Raw genomic sequence first — 22,040 nt, forward strand, 5'->3', positions numbered from 1 at the left:
AAGGAGATCTTCTCTCCCTTGTACGTTATTTTCTTTTCATGTACTCTGAAATTAGTTAGTACTGTTACAACAAGAGTTGTTTTATGGGATGAGGACTGCAGAAGACAGAACCTAGGGTGCTATAAACCTTTGTCAGTGAGCATATGTTTTGTGTTGCATAGCAAAGCTTGGCAAGTTGTAACTCGCTTATTGATCCACCTGAATCAAACTGTTAGTCCCTGTCCACGTGCTGTTTTCTTCAGTGGCAGAGAGTATCTTGGTGGATGGTGGTTCTCTCTTTCTGTTGGTGCATGTAGGGGGCTCCCCTTCTGATTTTTACTTTAGTGTCAGTACTACACTACCTACACATTAATTCTCATTAGCTTCTACAAGCCCATGGCCAGTGCATGATAGGCCTTATGAGAATGTGTGTTAGGCGAAACAGTGAACAATGAAAACAATGAGCATACGCCTCATCCTGGTTTCTTATCGGTGCTTTTTATATCCACAGCAGTGTCATTAAATAATACCCTCTCATAACCCTAGATATTAGCAAAAAGATTCCCACATCTGCAGCTATGAGCAAAACTAAGAATTTAAGGGTTTATGCTGCACAAGGGTGAGTGGTGAGGGAGTGTGTGTCAGCCTATGTGCACATGTAAGCCTGTGTTAGCCTAAGCAGGCAGATGGCAAGGCCTTGGTGGTATTGTAGCTGGGTTATTGGTGCTGTTACAAAAGCCACTGAAGTTCACAAGGTCTCCCAGACTCAGAAATCTGAATATTAGACTAAATTCTTTACAGTCAACTCAGTGTTATCTAATATAGATGTTTTAATTTTGTAATAGGGAAATCCTTGGAAAGAATGTGACAGAACCAACTAAAAAGAGGTGAGCTTTTTTTTTTTTTTGTCTTGAGTGTAAATGATATCCTACTCACTTTTTAGTTGAAAAGAAATGCTGATTGTGGGGTTTGTTTGGTTTTATATGACCTGTGAATGGTTTCCTTCTATGTCATTTCAAGAAAAGTTGGCAACATGATAATATGCATGTTGAATAAAAGTAATGTTATTGTCACAAGTATGAACTTCTTAGCGAGACAGTTTCTGAAGTTTAGAAAGCATAGACTTGTCACTAGTTATGCCTAACTTACATTCTGAGTGTGTTTTTTGTAATGCCTGGTACTTGGAGTTTTATAATTCAGAAGTATTTCAGCAGTACCTTTGTCTGCTCTCTATGTACCCAGCACTGCAAATAATTGCTTGTAGAGGTGCCATGTTTGTTGTGTTTGTGCACTGTCAGAAAGTGGTCTGTCTCATTCTTACTTGTTTTGGTCATGGTGCCATTTAGAGATCTTTAAGGTCTTCTCTTTGATCAAAGCTCAGCAAACTTTCAAATCTTGACAAAATTCAGCACGGATACTTGAATGAGAAGAGATCTGTGTGGAGGGGGGATGGGATTGGAGAATCCATAATAGGAATGAACTAAACTGTAATAGCAAGATATTTCTTTTCAGTAGCAAAATAAACATCTCAATCATCCCCTTCCCCTCTCCTCGCCAGGTTGATGTTAAAAAGAATTAATCAGATAGTACCAAAATGTGTGTCTCATTGCACCTAACACTGATTTTTATCTTAAATTTTCTACTGGCATTAAATATATCTTTGGTATTTTGCTATAGTGAGAAGCAACTGGAATGTTTGCTGACACACTGCGTTAAAGTGCCAATGCTCGTCCTGGATCCTGCGCTGCCTTCCAACGTCACACTGAAAGACCTGCTGTCCATTCATCCTGCTTTACAAGCTGCTAACAATATGTTCTTTGTTGCAAAACCCAAAAATCCTTCTACCAATGTGACAGTAATTGTTTTTGATAGCCCTAAGGATGGTAAGAACCTGTTTGTCAGATTCCAGCCAGTTTTCTAGAGGAAGTTTTTACTAAGTTATTGTGAATTAGGTTTTTTTTTCCTTTACTACTGATTCTGCTGCTCATTTTCTGTTTGATTTTAGCAAGTGGTTCTACATGTTTCCTCTTCAGTCTGTTCCCCTAAATGACAATATAAATGATACTGTTTGTTTACCTCCCAGACAACTGATTATGAGTGATTGAAGAGTTCTGTGCTTAAAAGAACTTTTGCAAAATAAGTTTGGTATCTGAATATTTGTGTTGCACTGATAATCTAAACCTCGGTCTTCTGAGACAGAAGACAATTAATCTTAGAATTGTTGTGAAGTCTAGACTGAATATTGTACAGAAAGTTCTGCCATTGCTCAAAGAATTGCAGACCTTAAAAACAAAATTGTCTATATACTCAGCACTTATATGTAAGATATTAAAGCAGGTGCAGATTTCTTACTTTGTTTAGTGTGTAGTGCCCAGCCAGTTGTCTGTTTTACCAGTGAGAATTATTAGCCAAGTGTAAAGACAGCTCTTCATAAGCATCCAAAACTGTGTAATTTGCAAAAGTTGATCTTGTTTAATAGAATATACAAAAGAAGCGACCTCCAATTTTTGATTTGCAATGTTTTTTTGTTCCAGCTGAAGCTGCCCATTACGGAATCGTGAAAGACAGCAGCAAACAGATAGTATGGAGGGGTTATTTGGTATGTACTTTTAAGGTCTTTTAAATAACATGTACAAAAGCTAGAAGCTAAACTTTCTGCCCATTTTTAGAAAGTATTTCTGTGCTATGCTCTTTCCATGATTCATATGCTGTAAGAAATGAAAGCTTTTAAAATTACTCTTATTTCAATTTTGAGGTTTGGGTTAAGTGATAAAATATTTACTATTAACTCTGTCATCTGATTGATATGTGGGTTACTGTAAATTTAAAAAAGGACTTTCTTTATGTTGTGTCTTCTTGTTTGTAGACAACAGACAAAGAAGTTCCAGGTCTAGTGTTAATGCAAGACTTGGCTTTCCTTAGTGGATTTCCAGCTACATTCAAAGAAACAAATCAGCTACGAACAAAACTACCAGAGAACCTGGCCTCTAAAGTAAAATTGGTAAGGGTCTGGAGGAAAGAATAACTTACATTATTTTTTTGAAATGCTTTATGTATGGGACCTAGCCCACCTAGCAGAACAACTGTTGCAGGTGACTTAGGATGTTTCTGATAGTAATCTGTTTTTCTGTGTGTCTCTTTCTGACTTGTGAAGCATAGTAAGTAGTGACTCAGCTGCCTTCAAAAGACTGATTGCCCGTTTTGTGCCTCCAGTGACAGTGCAAGCTACTGAGTATTAGATTTGCTAGCCTGCAACTGGTCAAAAACAGGAGTACCAGCCTTACCAGTTTCTCTGAGCCATTTGCTATAGGTTGGTGTCTGACTCGTGTACTGTATCACTGGTTTCTTTAATGTGACAGAACTTTGTTTTTGTAGTTTCTTAGTTTTCTTTCCCCCTCTTTGGTTTTGAAAGAATTATTTTAGCAATGAGAAGCTTGAATTGTTTCATAGCTGAATGTTGTATTCCTCATTCTAAGAACTCTGTACAGTCTTGAACAAGTTGCAGTTGCAAAAGCAACTGTATATCACAACTTATGTGACCGTGCCATCCATCAGTATTTCATGCTTTCTATTCTTCCCTGATCTTTGGACACTTTTTCCAGTTACAGGCAGGTTTTACAGACAGGTAAAAGTTTCCAAATTTTGTCAAAATCATTGGCTTATGTAATGGAGAGATATGATCAAGCACTCATCTGAGGCATGTGCTCAACTGGGTGACCAGTACTCGCCTGCTGCTCGTTAACCAAGCTGGATATTCTGTGTAGGAGCTCTGGGAGGATGGTAAGAAAGGGACTGAGGCCAGGCAGTTTGCAGAGGAGAAGGGAATTAGCAGGGGTGCAGGTTTGTAGAGACTCAGGATGTGATTCTGTTGGAAATCTGTCCTCATTACTTCTGATGGCCATCTGTAGGATATGCTGATTCACTTTACAGCTTGTTCTTGGTGCTCAGATGAGCATGTCTTGCTTTCCTTACTTCTCTTTGGCAGTTTAGGTTGTTAAACCATGTCTTCTGCTGTTGCTGAGAACTGTATCATGTAATTGCTTTCATAGGCTGGTCACACTGCAATTTAATACAAGTTGAATTTCTTCCCCTTTGTCTCAGCTCCTGTTAGCAGGCTGTCTTAGTATCTCACTAATAGTAGTTACAAGGCTTATGAAATAAATGTATTTGTGCCCATCTTCCTACCCACTCTCTGTTAGCTTGCATAGCTCTTTTCTTTTGTCTTTGTTTACATGTTAGGGTATTTTATAGACAGCAAATATGGCTTCTCCTAGCCATTGTTTTACTAAGTTAATTAGGCTGTGCTCTTCCTGCAGCATTGGCTCTCTGCTCCTTTCATCATCCTAATAGCACTTTCCTGCCACTCTTTCATTGTGAAACCATCTTTCTTCAACACAATTGACTAGAACTTTTTACAGCATTTCAAATGAGGCGTCACCAGAACTTTTTACAGTGATGTGTAAGTACATAGCCAACCCAAGCGTGGCAGACCATCAGAGACTTGCTGTATGCTGGGTTATGCTCAGTACAACCAGTGCTGCCACTGTTTCTTCCCAGCCTCCCTTGCATCCTTCCACTGCTTCATACTGGTGACATTGATAAAACTGTTTCTTGCTGTCCATGGATCTGCTACTAATTTGGATGTGTGTTCTGCTGTGGCTACAGCACTTTTCCTCCTCTTTCTTAGTGGCTTATTGGTTAAATTGCAGTGCATATTCATATGGTCAGTCTGCCAGTCTCTGCTTACTTTGTGCTATGAATATTTTTTAATGACTTTGAAGAAAGGGCTTTTACTGGAGGGAAATGAGATGCTTACTAACAGGAGATGGTACTTCAGTTTTGTTCTCTGAGGTTCTTCATTTCAAGCTCACAAGAGGAACATAGTTGAGTGCTTCAACTGAATTTGAGATATCTGAACAACCTGAATGTAAAGATGTTAGAGGGGAACAGACACTGTTGTTGATACAGCCATATTGAAAATGATGTTAAAATGTTCAGAGCTCATACTGCTTTAAAAAACCCAACTCTTTTATGCTTAAGTGGGATATTGAAAGAGAAATACATATAGACATGTTTGAATCTAAAATAGTTAAATAAAATTGCATGACTTCTCTACTGAAAATAGCATGTCTTGATCTCTTTCTAGATCAAGGTCTAGATCTAATTGATCTCTTTATTCTGAGGGGAAAGAGGATGAGTCTGGTAAGACAGTCATGATAATTGGAAATCACAGAGCTAAAATGTAATCCTGCATTTAAAAGCAAGTTCAAGCATCTGACAACTCATCTGATAACAGATGATAATTATTTGGGGGGAATTGCTATCACCAGATTCTCATTTCCTAAGAAGCTGTATGCAGTGATGTGGTTTTACCAGAACCTGTGGCTATTTGTAGGCAGTAAGAATGGTAAAATAACAATACTGGTTTGCAGGCTGGTATCTTGACCATCTCCATGTTGGCACTTCCCAGTTGGAGCCAAAGATGGAATAACTGGCTGGACATCTACTATCTCAAGATCTTTGAGTGCCAGTTCATCCATTTAGGTTTGGGGCTTTTCCTAGTTCTTTGTCACAGCTGAAATTACAGTGTCCTGGTAGTTTTAACACATTTGATTTAATGGAGCTGAAGAGCTCAGAATGCTTTTGACTTCAATTACCAGCTCTCTTCATTTCTTAAACTTTGCCTGTTAGCAATCAAGAAACTTAGTAACAAGATGTTCCTTAATTTTTCATTCTGTTTTAATTTAGAACAAACTGACTTATGTTTTTCCATACCAGACCCAAAAGCTGTTTTCTAGGAACAACTCTTCTATTATGTCTTCATTAATTACCAAATTTGTATCTGAAATAATATTGCCTCCTATCAGTTCTGAGAGAATTTGGTAGAAAAGAAATCTGCCTGCTTTCACTCATGTGCAAGAATATCTTGGAGCACCATCCTAGACAGTGCTTGTTCTCCAATCTAATTTCACAGTTATAAGCTCCCATAATAACACAGTTCTGAAGAGTATTCCCCTTTCAGTTCAGATCCAGTTTTCATTCTCTGTGCTCTGAGCAGATGTTGTTTTGTCCTCTTCTTCCAAAATGATTTTGACTTAAATTAATTCTTTTATCTGTAGTACCCAGCTTTTTTCTGCATTCTGGTTTCTTGCATCATTAACATTTAGTGGTCCTTTGTCAGGCTAACTTTTATATGTCTTTCTTGGACCCTTAAGAGTTCTTCTGTCAATCCTGATTTGATATTCTACCACCTGCCCTCTCTCCTTGTGATATCTTGTGTCACAACTTGTACTGATCTTTTTGTTGCACAAATGCCTTGTTTTAAATATCTGTTGTTGCTTGTTTTGTTCCCCAGCTTCCCCCAGGCACTTTCTAACTTCGACAGTTATGGTTATTTCTCTGACTGTGATATCTAGCTATTTTTCCAGTCAGCATTGATGCTTTTTCTTGATACTTCGTTGTGTATTGGTGTTTCCAGCACAGAGAAGTTCACAATTCTCTCCAGGGTTTCTGCCTTTGATCTGTAAAACACAGTCATTTTTCTTAGGCTCACCTCTGGCCCCTGTGCTGTGGTGGAGATATTCCACCAAGAAATGTCCTTTTCTTATGGATGCTTTGGAGGAGACCCTATATTCTTTCTTATCACAGCTTTTGAGCAACCTGTTGGTTTTCATTACCTTTTCATGGATTTAAGACTTGTTAAGGATTGGAGCAGTTCTGCCTGGACCTTAATTTTTTGATTGCTCTCTCTAGCTCTGTTTAATCATCTTTTTTTTTCCGTTCTGTCAGAATCTCCTAGCAGTGTTACTTACTCCAACAAAAAGCATGATGGATGGATTCTTTCTGTATTTCAGTTCTGCTCATGTCCGTACAGCTGGCTAATCTGTTTTCTGTATCGAGGCTGGTTGCCAGCTTAACCTTTTAATAAATCTTCAAAGACACCTTAGTTTCTCTGTGTTTCTCCATTGTCTGCAAGACTATCTCTGATGTCTGGATATGTCTTACATCTTCTTGTCTGTTTTCATGGGATTGACATTACTTGCCTGATATCTACATGATTTTTCTTTACTTGGTCTCAATTGAGGCTTTTTTCCTTGTTGTTAATCATTTGTCATCCAGCTGATCACAAATCTTTCTCTGTTAGTGCTGGTTTTCTTCTCCTTATCTCTCTTTCTTTGTTTATCGCTCTTATCTTTGTTTAAACGTTACCACTGTGAGCAGCTCATTATCAGTTCCTAAGAGCTCCTCTTCTGCAATTTGGTTAGGCATCACTCTGTATAAACACAGCTTTTTCTCGGGTTTCCACTTCATTCTGCTGTTTCTCTATCCAGTCATCATTGTTGTCAGTGTTTGTATTTTCCTGGTGCTGGATGCTTGAAAACAATTAAGTTGAGATTATTGTACTTGTGTGGTCATAGTGAGGTAGCAGGTTCTTTCCAGCTGGTTCTCTACTCTTGATAGCAGCAATTTACTCATGTTTTGCCTACGATGGAATATATGGATATAAATGTAAGAAATGTTTATTTACAAGGATAAAAATCTTACATATGAAATGTGGATGAGATTTGTTTTTTACAGAAGCATTTATTAAGATCCTAGTTCAGAATCGGATCTGTGTTTCAGGGGATGTTTACCACAGCTGTCTACCTAAAACATAACCAAGTATGGTTCTCTGTTTGCCAAGGAGAGAGATGCTAGGCTAAGGATACAGTTAGGTAGGAGAATCAAACTGGTTTACTATCTCTGTTGAAATTTGCAGTGATTCCCCTGCTGTTACCACTTGTGGAATCTAAGATCTGTGGAGTGGTGTGAGATGCCTAGTGAAAATGAGGAAAGAGCACTGGGGTTATGCTGGATTTGGGTCTCATAGCATCCTCCTGATTCTTAATGAGTTCTTGTTTGTTCTCCTTCTCTCTGAAGTAGCTGTTTTTAGCACAATGCTGGAAGTGAAGAACTAATAATTAAACACACAAATTTCACCAGTGCTACTATTAGAAGGGAAGAAAGATGGGGAGGAGAGAAAAGTAGGAAAGGTAGCTGTTGCTTTAATTGGATTGTTTTCTATTGTTTGCTTGAAAACTCTTCTGAATCCAAAGAGCACTAAAAGTTGACCTGACTTCTAGGCCATGTGTTTCTTGTTCTAAAAATTCTCAGTAGTTTTCTGTGAGAAGCAGTTGGACTCAACTGTAGGAGGTAAATTGTAATGGTCTAACATGTAATGAGTCAGTTTCAAGGTGAAGCATGTATGTTACAGTCTACTGACTATAACTGACTATAGCCTACATTTTTATTGCAGATAAAAAGTAAACAGGTGTGGTTGAAAAAGGTATGTGTGGCTGCCATTTGTTTTCTGCACTCTCCTACTGCAGCATTAGGTAGTCCACTAGGTGGAGCTCTTACCCTGGTTATCCAGCCTTCTGCTATTAAAGCAGTATTTCTTTAAACTGTAAAGGTGATATATTGAGCTTAGTTATCCTTCTGCAAGTATAAATGAAAAAAGAAAAAAAACCTTTATTTTCTCCTTTTCCATTTTCTGCTTACCTCAGTTTCTAAAGAAAACTATTATCGTTTAGTCTAAGCGAGACCCATGCAACTTAAGAAGTAAGGAACCTTTTTTTGAGGCTATCGTGCTCACGTTTTTTCACTAAAATAATAAATAGTAGTGAAATTTTTGGAGAAAGGCGTTTTTTCTTTCAAGATTCTGCATCCCAATTGCTTCAGGTAATGTTGAAAGCTTGCAGCTCTCCTTCCTTCATGGAGATACTGTTTTTTCTTTTAATGTACACGTGCGCACACACACACACGCACAAATAAAGTATGTTGGAAACTGAGAACTATAATATGGCATTTAATGGCCTAATCTTACTGATGGAAGATGGTCCACTTAGGAACCTGCAGGCACAATGATGCTGGGGTAGCATATGCAAGAGTAGTAACGATTGTAGTGATGCATGGCCTGTACACCTTAAGGTGATTCATATCACAGGAGAGCCTGTGATTGCTGATCTTGATGACAGAGGATCTGGGATTCTTGCTGATGTTCTTGTCAGTGTTTGAAAGTGTGGGCAGGAGGCTTCAGCAAACGGTGTTGTCTGTTCACGCAGCTGTAAGAGTGTCAGCTTTGCAGGGGGGAAAAAATAAGGCGTTGCATTGCTTTTGGCTCTCAGGGGAGACCTTCTTACTAGGTCATCTTACTAGTTCATTAAGTTTCCTTTATAATCGCAACAGTATTTCATATTCTTAGGGCCTTTCGTAACTCTTTAGCACAAACATAGTGCTCCTTCCAAAGCCCACTTTCCTATCTAACTGGATATATGAGTTTTCTCCTGAAGTGGGATCTGGACTCTTAACCAGTCTTTAAGTTATTCCTTTTTATCTTCTTAATGGCCAGTGCTGGTTGTTAAGGAGATGAGAAACTCCTTTATTTAGTGCGGGTATTAGGAAATCTGTTCTCTAGACCTCTTAGCTTGAGAATGTAGAAATGAAAGTGTTTACTTCTGTTTGTGGTGCCTAGCCCATCTGGCCTGCCTCCTAGTCTAATAAGTCTAAGCATTGCCAATACACTGGCTTCAAAAGAGAACCTACATTTAAAACTACCTGCTGGGGAGAATACAGGGGTTTTTTGTCTGTTTTTCAAGAGAAACTTTTTTCATGTACATTATGTAAACATGTGTCAGTGGTATTCTGTGTGGACATGTGTGCCTGCATGATTTTTTTTTTTTTTTTTTTAGCCTTGTTGTGTTAGAAGCCAAGGTTTGTCTGATCGTGCTGTCTCTGTGCATCTGCCTGTATGTTTGTTTCTGTTCCACTTGTACAATAACCTTTGAACCTGCTGATCAGTTTTATCAGGATGGAGGGGATTTCTAGGATGTAATATTTCAAGGAAAATGGGCAACTGCATATGTCCCTGTATATGGAATGTCCCCACTGAGAGAAGCGCAATAGCTCTAAGAGATCAGAAAATCTACCAGAGGAGAATGCCATTTTAAATACATCAGCAACAGAAAAGCTTTGGTCAGAGCTTGCAATTTATTAGAAACTAGATAATTAAGTCACCAGATGATTTTGTAGAAATCTAACTTTGCTGATAGCTCTGCCTATGAAAGTACTCATTTCTCAAAAAGCTGTTGGAGGAAAAATACTTTTCAGATGCAGGGTTTCAGTGCAAAGGTTACTTTATCTTCTAAGTTAAGCAGTGGACTCATATTTCTTCACTACTTGTTGTTTCCATTTGGACTGTTTTATGTTGAAAACCTACAGCATTTGTGTGGTATTAGTGGGGAAAAGGGGAAATGTCTGTAATGAATCTAGTTAGAAATATGCAGTATATGCATCTATTTTGTTGCATTTGTCGTGGTGGAAAAAAATTCAAGAGAAATGACCTATTCTTAAACACTTTTGAAGCTGTAAAGGGTAATATTTTTGGTTTGTTACTTGTATATTTTGGATGACAGATTCTAAGGGACTGTGTGACGTTGTTGTATTCCTAAATAAAGCACATACCCACTGATGGCAGCTTTGCAATCTGTAGCATTTCGATATTGATATTTTTGGAGGTTGCTAGCTGCAGCTCGTAACTATACCTCAGCCATTTAGCTACTGAAGCCATCCTTTGCACCCGTAGGTTCAGATGATTCCCTGGAAGGTCTGAGATTTATCAGATTTTTCTAATGGCAGACCTCATAAGTCAGATTGAAAGCTCTTAAATAGCACATGAGTCAAACCATCAACAGCTTTAAAATGTCACAAGCAGGACAGCTGGCCTTGCTAAAGGAAGGGGTGCTAACTCTGGGACAAGTGTTGTTTTAAAACGAGCAGAAAAGGTCATATTTAATAAAAAAAAAAAAAAAAAAAGGGGGGGGGGGCGAGGTGGTGGTGGGGAATTGCCCAAAGGAATTATGAATAAAATATCTGTAATGGTTTTGCTGTTTTCTTATCTGACAGTGTTCAAAATGAAACACTTATTAATAGCTTTGATAGATCTTACATAAATGAAAATCTGGTAGATGTGCTTATTTATCTTATGTTGAATAAAGAAACATAAATTAAGCATTGCAGCTGATAAATATGGCTAATAATTAACTGCATTTATTCTCAATCAGACTGTTGAATGCATGCCCTTGGAGAATCGCAGTGCAGTTGTGCTTTTAGCTTGTTTGTTTCTGCTCGCATTACTGTTACATAGGGTATACACAGCATTTAATTGGGTTAGTCTGTACTTTTAGTGAAATGTCTCCGTGTCCTGCAATTTGCAAGCTATACTAGCTATTAGAGAGGGCGTATAGTGCAAGAGCCCCTTATTATCCTGTGCATTATGAAATCCGATATCCAGAATCACTAGTGGCAAGAGATAAAAACAGCAAACAGATCAAACAGTCCCCAACTAAGAAATGACCTTAGCAGCATATTGGCAACCATCTTTAAGGACTTGGAAACCCACATGGATTAGTTCTGGAGCCCTTTGTATCTCAGATTTCTGAACTGTAGGTTGATCTCTAAACCATTCTGAAAATTTCACGCTTCTGAAAGCATAGATGAATTGATGGCCTTAATTCACTCAGAAAAGTGTCACTTGGTTAAAAAGAAAAAAACCTGTAATTCTTTCAGACATAAAGTTTAAATAAAACAGGAATTTTGTTATTGGGAGGTGGGAGGGGATGGGCAGGACAGCTTCATTTATTCAAGGAATATTTTTAACATGCACAGATATATTGTTGTGGGATTATTGCGTAAAGAGAAATTTATTTGGAAACAATGAAACCAAGCATCTAGAAGTGGTCTGTATATTTAAATGTCAGTTTTCATTTCTCATTTTATTACTCCTTTTTTTGTATTCTTACAAAACAGTAGGCTTAAAATCAGTTTTTACCTATCATTTTTATTAGTAACTCCAGTGAGGAAAAATGTAGCAAAAAGATTGAATTGAATTGGCAAAGGAAGGGTATTGCTTTTGTGGATACATACCAGAAACGATTTTTTTTCTGCCTATGTAGTTGCAGCTCTATTCAGAAGCTAGTGTGGCTCTCTTGCAACTGAATAACCCTAAGGGTTTCCAAGAACTGAGCAAGCAAGCGAAGAAGAATATGACTATAGATGGAAAAGAATTGACACTGAATCCTGCTTATTTACTATGGGACCTCAGCTCTGTCAGTCAGGTAGGTAAATTTTGTTAGTGTGTGTAAATATCGCAGTATCTAAAATCTCCCAAGTAGAAGCTAACTAATTAATGATAAGGAACACAGGATTTCTCCAGAAGTTTGGAACAGTCAAGAATCCAGTATTATGTTGTAATAAAAATGCCACAAGAACAGTCTCACATTCTGAAATCAAGAAGGAAAAAAGACCATACAGGGCAGCATTTAACTGAAATTTTCTTGATCTCTACTGAGAGAAAAACTTCGCCCTTCTGCACGTGTTCTGATAAAATTGTATGCAGTCAATTTCCTGAAAGTCTTCACTGATACTGTCTGTCAGATAAGTAAGCTTCTTGGGGGCAGGAGGCAGGGGAGGGGAGGGGAGGCTTTTGTTATCAGACATGATTCTGTTTCCTTCCCGATATATTTTTTTGGCCTTTTTTTGCTTTACTAAGAAAATATTGCTTCTCTTCCAAAAACTTTAAAGAACTGAAATATAGATGTCTGTAAGGAAAGGAGCTTTACTTTAAATAAATGATACATACCAGGATGTTGAGTTTAACAAAAGGAAATAAAAATGTCTGTTTCAAGATAAGATCATTTAAAAATCCTCTTGATTTTTTTTCTTCTTTTTTCCCTGCCAGAATTTTATTTTATATTAAACATCAAATAACATGCATAAAGTAAACATACAGTTTCTAATAAAGCTTATTCTGTCTGTTTGTATTCTGTGAACTTGCTTTCAGGGAACTTTTCTCATTAATACAAACCCTGAACTCAGACTTCATACTTCCCCATGTTAAAATAATGCATTCTTTCACAAATGGGTACCTAACCAATGCATGCTTATGTTGCTGAAAGTTAAGGTTTTAAGTTGTTATGTCACTGAGAATGTATAAGTTGTGTTACTGGACATACTGGAGAAGAAGGAGACTTATCTATAATGCATAGAATCTGCAGTGAAGTAGTCATTACAAGCTCAAGTTTTCCTAGAGTATCTTGTTTTAGTTGGGCATATTCCTTTAGGTGGCCTCCATTGTCATTTTTAGAAAAGATCATTAAATTCTCAAAAATAGGAAATGTATGTTACACTGTCATATAAACTAGTGTTATTTACCTGAAAAGTTTCTGATTAAAATGTTGGCTTTTTAGTAAAAAGCATGCAGAAACATTTAGCTATTTGATAGCTCAGTTCTGTTAAATTTCTCCTGTTAAAAGTCTTTACAATAAAAGAACAAGAGATAATTGAAAAGCTGCTACATCATGACACTTCCAGTGTAATCTATATTAGGTGACATTTATGTGTGGTTTATGATGCAATATACTTGCAAGGTCCTAGCCTCTTAAATATCAGTTCAGAAAGGTGATGTTCATGATTTGACATGCAGCTTGGCTTTCAATAAGCCCACCACACGAATGGGTAGGAGATGAAGAAATAGCTGGGACTAATAATCCAGGAAAGCAGGAGGGTGTATTTTTTCTGGGACTCATTCTTCAAGAGACAGGATCACCCAAGCCATGGTCATCTTACAATGTGGTCAGCAGACGTCGTAATGATACCTTGCAGTCAGCTGCTGATATCAGAAGAATATATTGTTTACCTTGATATATCAGTAGACTATAATCCTTTAGAAGAATAATGGTATATGATCAACATGCCTTTTATTTTGAATATCTAAGTCTGGAAGTACTCATGCACCCTTATGTTAAAGCATACTGCATGTTACCTAGCTGGATAGAACATGAATATATTTTTTTTAATCTAAGTAGAGGAGTCTTCCTTTTTGTAGTCTAAACAGGATGAAGATATTTCTGCTAGCCGTTTTGAAGATAATGAAGAGCTGAGATATTCATTGCGATCAATAGAGAGGCATGCCCCTTGGGTGCGACATATTTTCATTGTCACTAATGGGCAGATTCCTTCCTGGCTTAACCTGGATAATCCTCGGATAACTATAGTGACTCATCAGGTAAAAAAACAAACCAAACCAAAAAATCCATCAGGAAAACGCCACTGTTAAAGATTATGTCTTTGTAAATGCATTATCCCCTATCAGCTAAAGGCTGCATTTATGAGGAAGGTAGAAGTGACCACCTCTTCCCCCTCTCATCCATGGTTTTGTTAAACCCCAGTATATTCCTGTATTTCAGTTTGGCTAAGAAGGTAGCTGAAGATGCATCAAACCTTTGCTTAGTCCATTTTTCCAGATACTTAGTCTTCAGCTAACATGTACCCGTGTCTAATTTCCTTATAAAATCTATTTATAAAAAACTTGGGGGGAAGAAAATGCAATCTGAATCTCAGTCTGTTAACACTGTCTCAGGGTGAGCAGTAGCCTAATAAATTTGTATTGAGACAGGATGGATTGTAGTTACTGGATCTAATAAATTGGCTGAGAGAAAAGTAGCTATGCATTCTAAAAACATTATTTAAAAAGAAAAAAGGACTCAAAGTTTCCTGAATAAGTGAAGCAACAAAAATACCCTAGTGGCTTCTTATTACAAATTCAGAAGTAATTTTGGTATCTTGAAATGCTAGAGCCCTGAGCAACTGAAGAGGTAACAAGATACTAATTCAACTTCTGTTGCTGTCTGCTTGCTAAGTTATTTGTGAGAGACGGAAGAATCCTGACTCCTTGAATGTTGGAACAGTCTTGAAATTTTGAGCAGCCTGAGCTGCACGAGATGAATAAAGATGTGTACATTGGGCCTGATCCAGTACTCAGTGAAATAAATAGGAGTTTATATCTATGCATTGATTCAGGTGCATTTTTTTTTAGCACAGACTTGAAAATGGTTTTATGTAGGAAAAGAAGATAAAGTTTTTCTTTTCTGCTAATCGCTTTTCACTTTGTGTCTTTCAAATCTTTTCCTGCTCTTGTTAAAATTAATTTTTCATTTTAGATAGGTACCAAATCTTTCTGATGGGTGTATGTTGTTTTATTTTGCCTTCCAAAACTGTTTTGGGTTGTTGGGTTTCTTTCTTTTTCTTTTTTTTTTCTTTTTTTCTTTCTTTTTTTTTTTTTTTGCAGGAAATATTTCAGAATGTGAGTCACTTGCCTACCTTCAGTTCACCAGCTATCGAAAGTCATATTCATCGTATCAGTGGCCTCTCCCAGAAGTTTATTTACCTCAATGATGATGTTATGTTTGGAAAGGATGTTTGGCCTGATGATTTTTATAGTCACTCCAAGGGCCAAAAGGTAAGCCATTATGAAAGGACTTTTTACTAGAAGTAGATTCAAAAAGTTTCTGTGCTAATACCATGTAAAATGAAGCAATATTACTTTGAAAGGGAACATTGTCCCGATCCAATATCGGGGGGGGGGGGGGGGGGGTTCGTTACGATCCCAAGGATGAGATTAAGACACTAAAACCAGTCAAATATCGTACAACCTTTTAACTTTATTTTCCACGGAGTGGGGAGAAAAGGTGGGGAAAGGCGAAGGGGAGGAGAGAGAGAAAAAGAGAGGGAGAGAGAAAGGGATATCGCCACCTGTGGATCCAGCGGCGCCCTGTTGGTGCTCTTCACCCTGGTTGTAAATTTTAGTGAAGCGCGTGCAGTAATTACAACTCGAGCAGGGTCCGACCCTAGGTTCCCGCTGAAAAGTTTGGAGCCAAATCGAGGCAAATTAAATAAATAAATTGTAATGACACGCGTGCAGCTCGAGTTGGGTGCCTCTGAAGAGGGACCCCGAACAAAGAAATCCCTGGGCAATTATTCTTTCCAATCTTAAGCTCTCCGCCCTTCACGCGGTAGTTTGGACCAATAGTAATATTTAGGTCTGGGGTCTCCTGCTCCTTATTGGGTCCCTAGGTAGGTTGTTTACCATTGTGGTTTCTGCTGACAGATGCGTTTTCATTCTTCGGGTCTTGCCCTTATCTCTCAAAGCCCTGACAATTTATTACTTCCCCAGCAGTGACGGTAGGTGTTATTTCCCAAGGTCCAGACAAAGGGAATATGATCTGGACCCCAAGATAGCCCAGACCCCCCAATCAGCATTGTTTCCGCAGCAAGAGGAGGCCCTGCTCCCCAGGGTCCCGGTGCCCAAGCAGGCCTCACTTCAATGCCTTGACATCCTTCCTCCCGGAGCGTGAAGCATGGAAATGCAAACTGCTGGTAACCCCCTTGTCTTTCCTGCCTGCACCAGTTCCTGCCTTTCTCACTGAACTAGGGAGTGCGGCCTAAGGCTTCAGCAAATTTAGTTACTCATGCTAAGCAAGCTTTATAGAAGTTGTGCTAAGCAGCAGTAATTTATAGTCCAGGTCCCAAAGTCTCTGCCCGATTGTGGTCTGGTTCAGCGCAGGCTCGGTGTGTCCCGGGTGGTCGCAGGGAGACCATTTCGGGGGTCGCAGCAGCTCAGTCCTGTTCCCGCCAGGAACAGATGGCTTGTTTGGGGTTATGGTTTGCTTGCACCTTATGTACCAAGAAATATTTAAGGCAAAAGTTCACTCATCTGTCCGCCACAAACATGAATATAAGAAGCTTCTGCTTTGCCCCTTCCTCTCCTTTGGGGATCATTATTCTTAACTAGAAATTGTTAGCAAAGGCACAAAATGGAAAAAGCTTTGGCTTTTGTTTTTTGGTTTTTTTTTTTTTAATATTTGTGTTGTGTTCATGTTTGGGTGCAGAATTACCTTCATCTGTATTTGCTCCTGCGTTTCTGAGGGTATAACTGTTCCTCTGTCAGCCTTTCTGCTTCACTTTTTCATCAGCGTAGTTCTCTAATTCTCCCACTTCCTGTCTGCGCCCTGGTAAGGCTGGTCTGGCGTTTAGCAGCTGTCAGGCTTTCCTCCCTCGTGAATTCTTTTTGCTCCGTGGGAAATGCTCTGTTCGAAAGACAGCAGAATTAATTCTTCCATGGGAATGCTGAAGTTGGATGACAGACTGGTCTAATATTTAAGTTTACCATTAACCACCTCTATTCCAGACACCCAGAATATCTTTGCCATCTCTGTCTATAATTATTTACTACAGGTGTACTAGTGTTTCAACATACCTATTAGTAACAACTGTGGTTAAACAAAGCAGAGTTTTCTTCTGTGAGCTTAATCTACAAGACAGCCATGGAGAAAAATGTTCAGATTTACATTATTTGCATTACAAAAATATGTAATGGGACCCAGAAGATGCTAGAGGCTGTTGAATTAAACACTTCATGTGGGCAGATGTAGCATATCTGCACACACATACTTGTTCATATAACAAGGCATGCACTTACCATGACAATCTTGCAGTCTAGTAGGAAAAAAAAAATGCAACGAGGGAAAACAAATTTGCTATGGTCACTCTAGGGGTAAACCATGACTAGAATGTGGGCTTGGGTCTTCTGATTTAGTGCCCTTTCTGTCAAACTGTATTTCCCTCTGTGCAGATAACAGTAGTAGGAGTCTTGCAAAACACCTCGGATTTTTTTAAATGTTTTTATTCCTGTTCTGGGCAGATAGAACAATTTCAAACACCAGTGTCCATCTAAACCTTGCTATTATTTCTAGTACTCTCCCATTATGTTTCCGTCTGCAGAGTAATAGGAGTTGTACAACACTAGTTTAAGGTACTGTAAAATTATTACCTTTAGTAACTTGGAGACCTCCAGTTGATTTAAAAATTTTAAGGAAATAGTCAAGTATTTGCCAAATCCTGCAGTTAGTGTATTTTTATTATTTTTCAGTTATTGTTCTCTCACTTATAATACGAGGTGAGTTTAGGTGAAATGCTGTTCCTGATAACCTGATCAGTAAGTGTTTCAGTTGAAAATATGCTGCTAGAATCCTGAAACAGTAAGGTCTAAAGGAAAAAGTGTGTAGTTTTTAATGCCTGCCAAGTGGAAAATAGACACATCCACGCACCCGATTTTTATCTCGGTAATTCTTAGAATTATTTAAGTCATAGAGGATCAGATGCTTCAGGGATTATGTTCAACATGTGCTTGTTATCTCATGACTGGTTACTAATGAAGAAACATTTGAGTCAGGAGAACAAGCGAATTGCAAAGCTATTTTAAATTTGAAGTTCCCCTTTTTATCTGATAAAAGATAAAATCTTAATATTCATTTGAATGTGGTTTGCAGAAATGAATCACGGGGATGGGGATTTGGGAAGTCCTGCTTTCTATTTCTGGCCATTACTGCCTTGCTGTGTGGCTTTGAAAATTCATTTAACTTCTGAGCCTTAACATCCTTCTGCCTGAAAAGGATAACATTTACTTCACAGGTGATAGGGTTTAAATCCTGTTTGTAAAGCTTTGTGAACGTGTAAAGCATTATGCACAGGGAGGCATTATTTTAAGTCACTGTGTTCTAAAAATGAGCTCAGTTCACTGTTGTTTGCCAGTCCTTGTCTGAGACTATGTTGTTGTTCCAGGTTTACTTGACTTGGCCTGTGCCAAACTGTGCTGAGGGATGTCCTGGCTCATGGATTAAAGATGGTTACTGTGATAAAGCCTGTAATAACTCAGCTTGTGACTGGGATGGAGGTGATTGCATTGGTAAGATGACAATGTTAGAAACAGTGAACTGACCTGTTTTTCTTTATAAGAATAATTCTGTGATTCATCGATTGTCCTGTAACTACAAAATTTGCTGACTTTAAATAATACAAAAAAGTTGTTCATATAGATTTAAAAAAGTATTTCCTCTAAACTGTGAAACGGTATGGCATATTACAGCAAATAGTAGTAAACAGGGAAATCTTTCTTTGGGTACCAAGTTTGACTACAGGAAAGAACAGTTTCTGAACCTCAGAGTCCAAGTAATAGTATTGCACTTCTAGTGCAGTAATAATATTGAACTTCTGTCCTGACTTTATTGAGCAAAATTATATGCGTCTCAGATAAATAAACAAGCAGAAAAGAGATATGGGCAGAACAAATAAGACATGTTACTAAAATAACAGTATCAGAGTTTTAGAATTGGATGTAAAGTTCTGTTCTGTGGATATAATGGTAGCACTTTGCCTAGTGTTACAGGTTTGATGTCTCCCTTCACTTGTCCTTCATTAATATTGCTTACTAAGTTTTATAAATATGAATTCTAAGTGGAAGACAGATTTTTGTAGTTAAATATCTGGCCAGAGTAGTTGCTGGGAAGATTCTTTGTGAGATTTTTATGGTATTACTTAATTTTCAAAGTTCTAACCCACTTTCCCCTCATGGAGGAGGTTGTCTGTACTTGCTTTGCTCATGGCTTACACGTGGAGTTTTTAAAACCATGGCCAAGCATGCTCAAAGTAGATTTTGTGCCATCTCTTTGAATGTAGTCTGTGTTCCACTGTTTTTCTATCTTTTTGATCTATTTTCTTGTCTTAAAACTCCTTAGTGCTGCCTGAGTATGAACACACAGGCTAACTTTACTTACCAGTTTCCTTGCTACCTCTCCTCCTATCAGGCATTTCGTTTAATATGTTTTTTGTTTGTTTGTTTTGTTTTGTCTATGAAGCTAGAGGATGACCCCCAAAATGAGCTTATCTGACTCCCTAAGGCTCAAAAATTTAAGGCACAAAATTCTACCTGGTAAATCAAATTTCTCTTGTGAGTTCTATGAAATCATAGCTTTATAGCTGTAGAAAAAGGCCATGTGTCTATTCAAATACTCTAAGCTGTGATAACTGCATTATATAAATTGGTAAAGAAATCACTGTAAAAAGTTGCTTCTTGCTTATAATAGTTTTTAACTTCAATTGACCACAGCTGAATGTCTATCTGGTAGATCCAGTAGCTTTTTAGTATGAATGAATGTCTATACCTTCTTACCACATGCTTCTTGTGGAAGGAAACCCCTGTGACTGTGTTGAGGGCTGAATCTGTTTATCCATTCCTTTCATACCTTGAAAAAAAGGAAATTGCTTTAAAGGAAGGGTGAAGTGGGAACAAATAAGTTCTCACCAACCAGGAAAGGTCTGCACAGTTGGGCATACTTCTTTTCCTGAAAAGGGTGACCATTTTTAGACTCTTATCCATAAATGAGCAAAGAGGATTATTAGATAGTAAAAATGAATGGACTATGTTTTTATAGTAATGTATGATATGTAAGGATTCTTCAGTCTCAACAAAGTGTCAATTTTTTAATATGATTCTGGCCTGAAAAGCATCTATGTAAAAACACACTCTTAATGAAAGGCTGTTTCCTGTACACGCTCAGAACAGTGTAGGTATGAGAAAATTTTATTGCTCTTCAAACTTGTGCACACTGAGGATCTGTCATTTCTCTGAAGAATATCTGCATTATGTTTTTTCACCTTCCAGAGTATTCAGTTGCCCTGCCTAATCCTTGCCTTGTTATTATTGGTGATGACTTTGCACACCCCTTGGAGTGAGAAGGGACTGAAGCTACGATTTTGGTGAAAACGAAGGGGAATAGATATAAACGAGAGGAAAATTTTACTCATAGCGTCAGGTACTGATGAGGTGCTAAGAGCCTAGCATGTCTCCTTAGTAGTGGTCTCAAAGCTGGATTTACAAAGGCAACCAAAGACTGCACTAGTGGTAAAACGCGCAGTTCTTTCAGGTCCTGCCAACCCTGGCTACATACGTGTTTCTGTCCCTTCACTTGCATTAGTATTTTGCTTTCAAGAAGAGTGGGTGGAAGGAAGAAGGAGGGCTAATTTTTAGCTGGATAAGACTTGCTACGTAGATGCTAATACTAGCACATAGTTGTGGTGTGCAGGGAAGTGAATACACCCTTTGGCACCAGAGCAGTTTTGGATCAGTCTATGCTGATCGTGAAGTTACGCCTCTAGTTCCTAGATTGAATTTTCAGGGTGGTAGGTTAGGAAAAGGAAGTGGTGCTTCTGGATTGAGGAAATGACGCACCCCTGTAGGCCTGTACAGTCAAGACTGCAAGCAAGAGAAGAAAGAAGTGAGTTGTCTGCTTGCCTCTTTAAAGTTGAGACAAAATGTGTTGTTAACTTTTGTTTTTAAGTTAATCCCCAAATTTATATAGTATGGATTTTCGCACAATATAGATTTTACAGTAGCACACAGAGGGCTAATTAGCAGTCATTATGTATTAATTTTGTTGTAGATAAATAAGATATAACTGACTTTTCAGCCTACCTTAACAATGTGGTTTAAAATGGCACCACAATGTGCCTCTCTTCAGAAATAAGGATTTCAAAGGACTGTTCATTTTTTTTTTATCTGTCACTCTAGGTAACAGTGGAGGTAGTCGCTATGTTGCTGGAGGTGGTGCAGTTGGAGGTATAGGGAATGGACTACCATGGCAGTTTGGTGGAGGAATAAGTGGCATTTCTTACTGTAACCAAGGCTGTGCTAACTCCTGGCTAGCAGACAAATTCTGTGATCAGGCCTGCAATGTCCTCTCCTGTGGATTTGATGCTGGTGACTGTGGGCAAGGTAAGTAAAATACATCACTGATAAACTTTCTGTAAGGATTCTCTTGAACTGACCTACCTTTTTGGTTTATTATTATTCTGTGATTGTGCTCAATGCTCTGCAGAGTTGTAGGAAAAGAGCTGTTAGCAGCTGGAGAAAAAGTCAATGAGACTTCCTATATTTATCAACCCAAACCTGAATGAATATTTTATGCTGCTTTATTTGCTGAAGCAGTTATTGACCAAGTGTGGACAGGGTGCTTGATACTGTACAGAGTAGCAGGCATTGAATTCCTTGCCCCAAAAGGCTTACATTTTAAATGAAGGAATTGCATTTCAGATCTGCAAAGAGTCTTTGCCCAGATAAGAACAACTATTTTAATTGGTGATGCTCATAATAATTAAGAAATGAGAGCTGGAGATGCAAGTTCAAGCCTTGCTCTGGACTGCTGACAGAGACTGCTTTCAGACACCTGTGAGTTCTGCCAAGTAGCCACAGAGGCTTTCATCCCTTACTTGCACTTACCTAAAGGACCAGCCGGGTTCAAGATGGACCTTTGAACCTCAATGCATTTAAAAAGTGAAAATCATTAAAC

General features: G+C 38.3%; 1 protein-coding gene across 3 annotated transcripts in view; it reads left to right on the forward strand.

Moving 5' to 3' along the window:
* Positions 1 to 22,040, forward strand: part of GNPTAB (N-acetylglucosamine-1-phosphate transferase subunits alpha and beta) — a 48,744-nt gene that overhangs the window by 12,135 nt on the left and 14,569 nt on the right. For all 3 annotated transcript variants that reach the window (XR_003262082.2, XM_026119754.2, XM_026119753.2), the window contains exons 4-12: positions 825 to 866; positions 1,657 to 1,862; positions 2,514 to 2,578; positions 2,846 to 2,980; positions 11,973 to 12,134; positions 13,904 to 14,083; positions 15,146 to 15,316; positions 18,478 to 18,601; positions 21,263 to 21,466. Coding sequence is in view for 2 of the 3 variants with exons in the window: in XM_026119754.2 (XP_025975539.2) it covers positions 825 to 866; positions 1,657 to 1,862; positions 2,514 to 2,578; positions 2,846 to 2,980; positions 11,973 to 12,134; positions 13,904 to 14,083; positions 15,146 to 15,316; positions 18,478 to 18,601; positions 21,263 to 21,466 (1,289 nt within the window). In the remaining variant the exon portion in view is untranslated. The remainder of the gene's footprint in view (positions 1 to 824; positions 867 to 1,656; positions 1,863 to 2,513; positions 2,579 to 2,845; positions 2,981 to 11,972; positions 12,135 to 13,903; positions 14,084 to 15,145; positions 15,317 to 18,477; positions 18,602 to 21,262; positions 21,467 to 22,040) is intronic.

The sequence above is a fragment of the Dromaius novaehollandiae genome, chromosome 1 (assembly GCF_036370855.1).
Source record: "Dromaius novaehollandiae isolate bDroNov1 chromosome 1, bDroNov1.hap1, whole genome shotgun sequence".
Lineage (NCBI taxonomy): Eukaryota > Metazoa > Chordata > Aves > Casuariiformes > Dromaiidae > Dromaius > Dromaius novaehollandiae.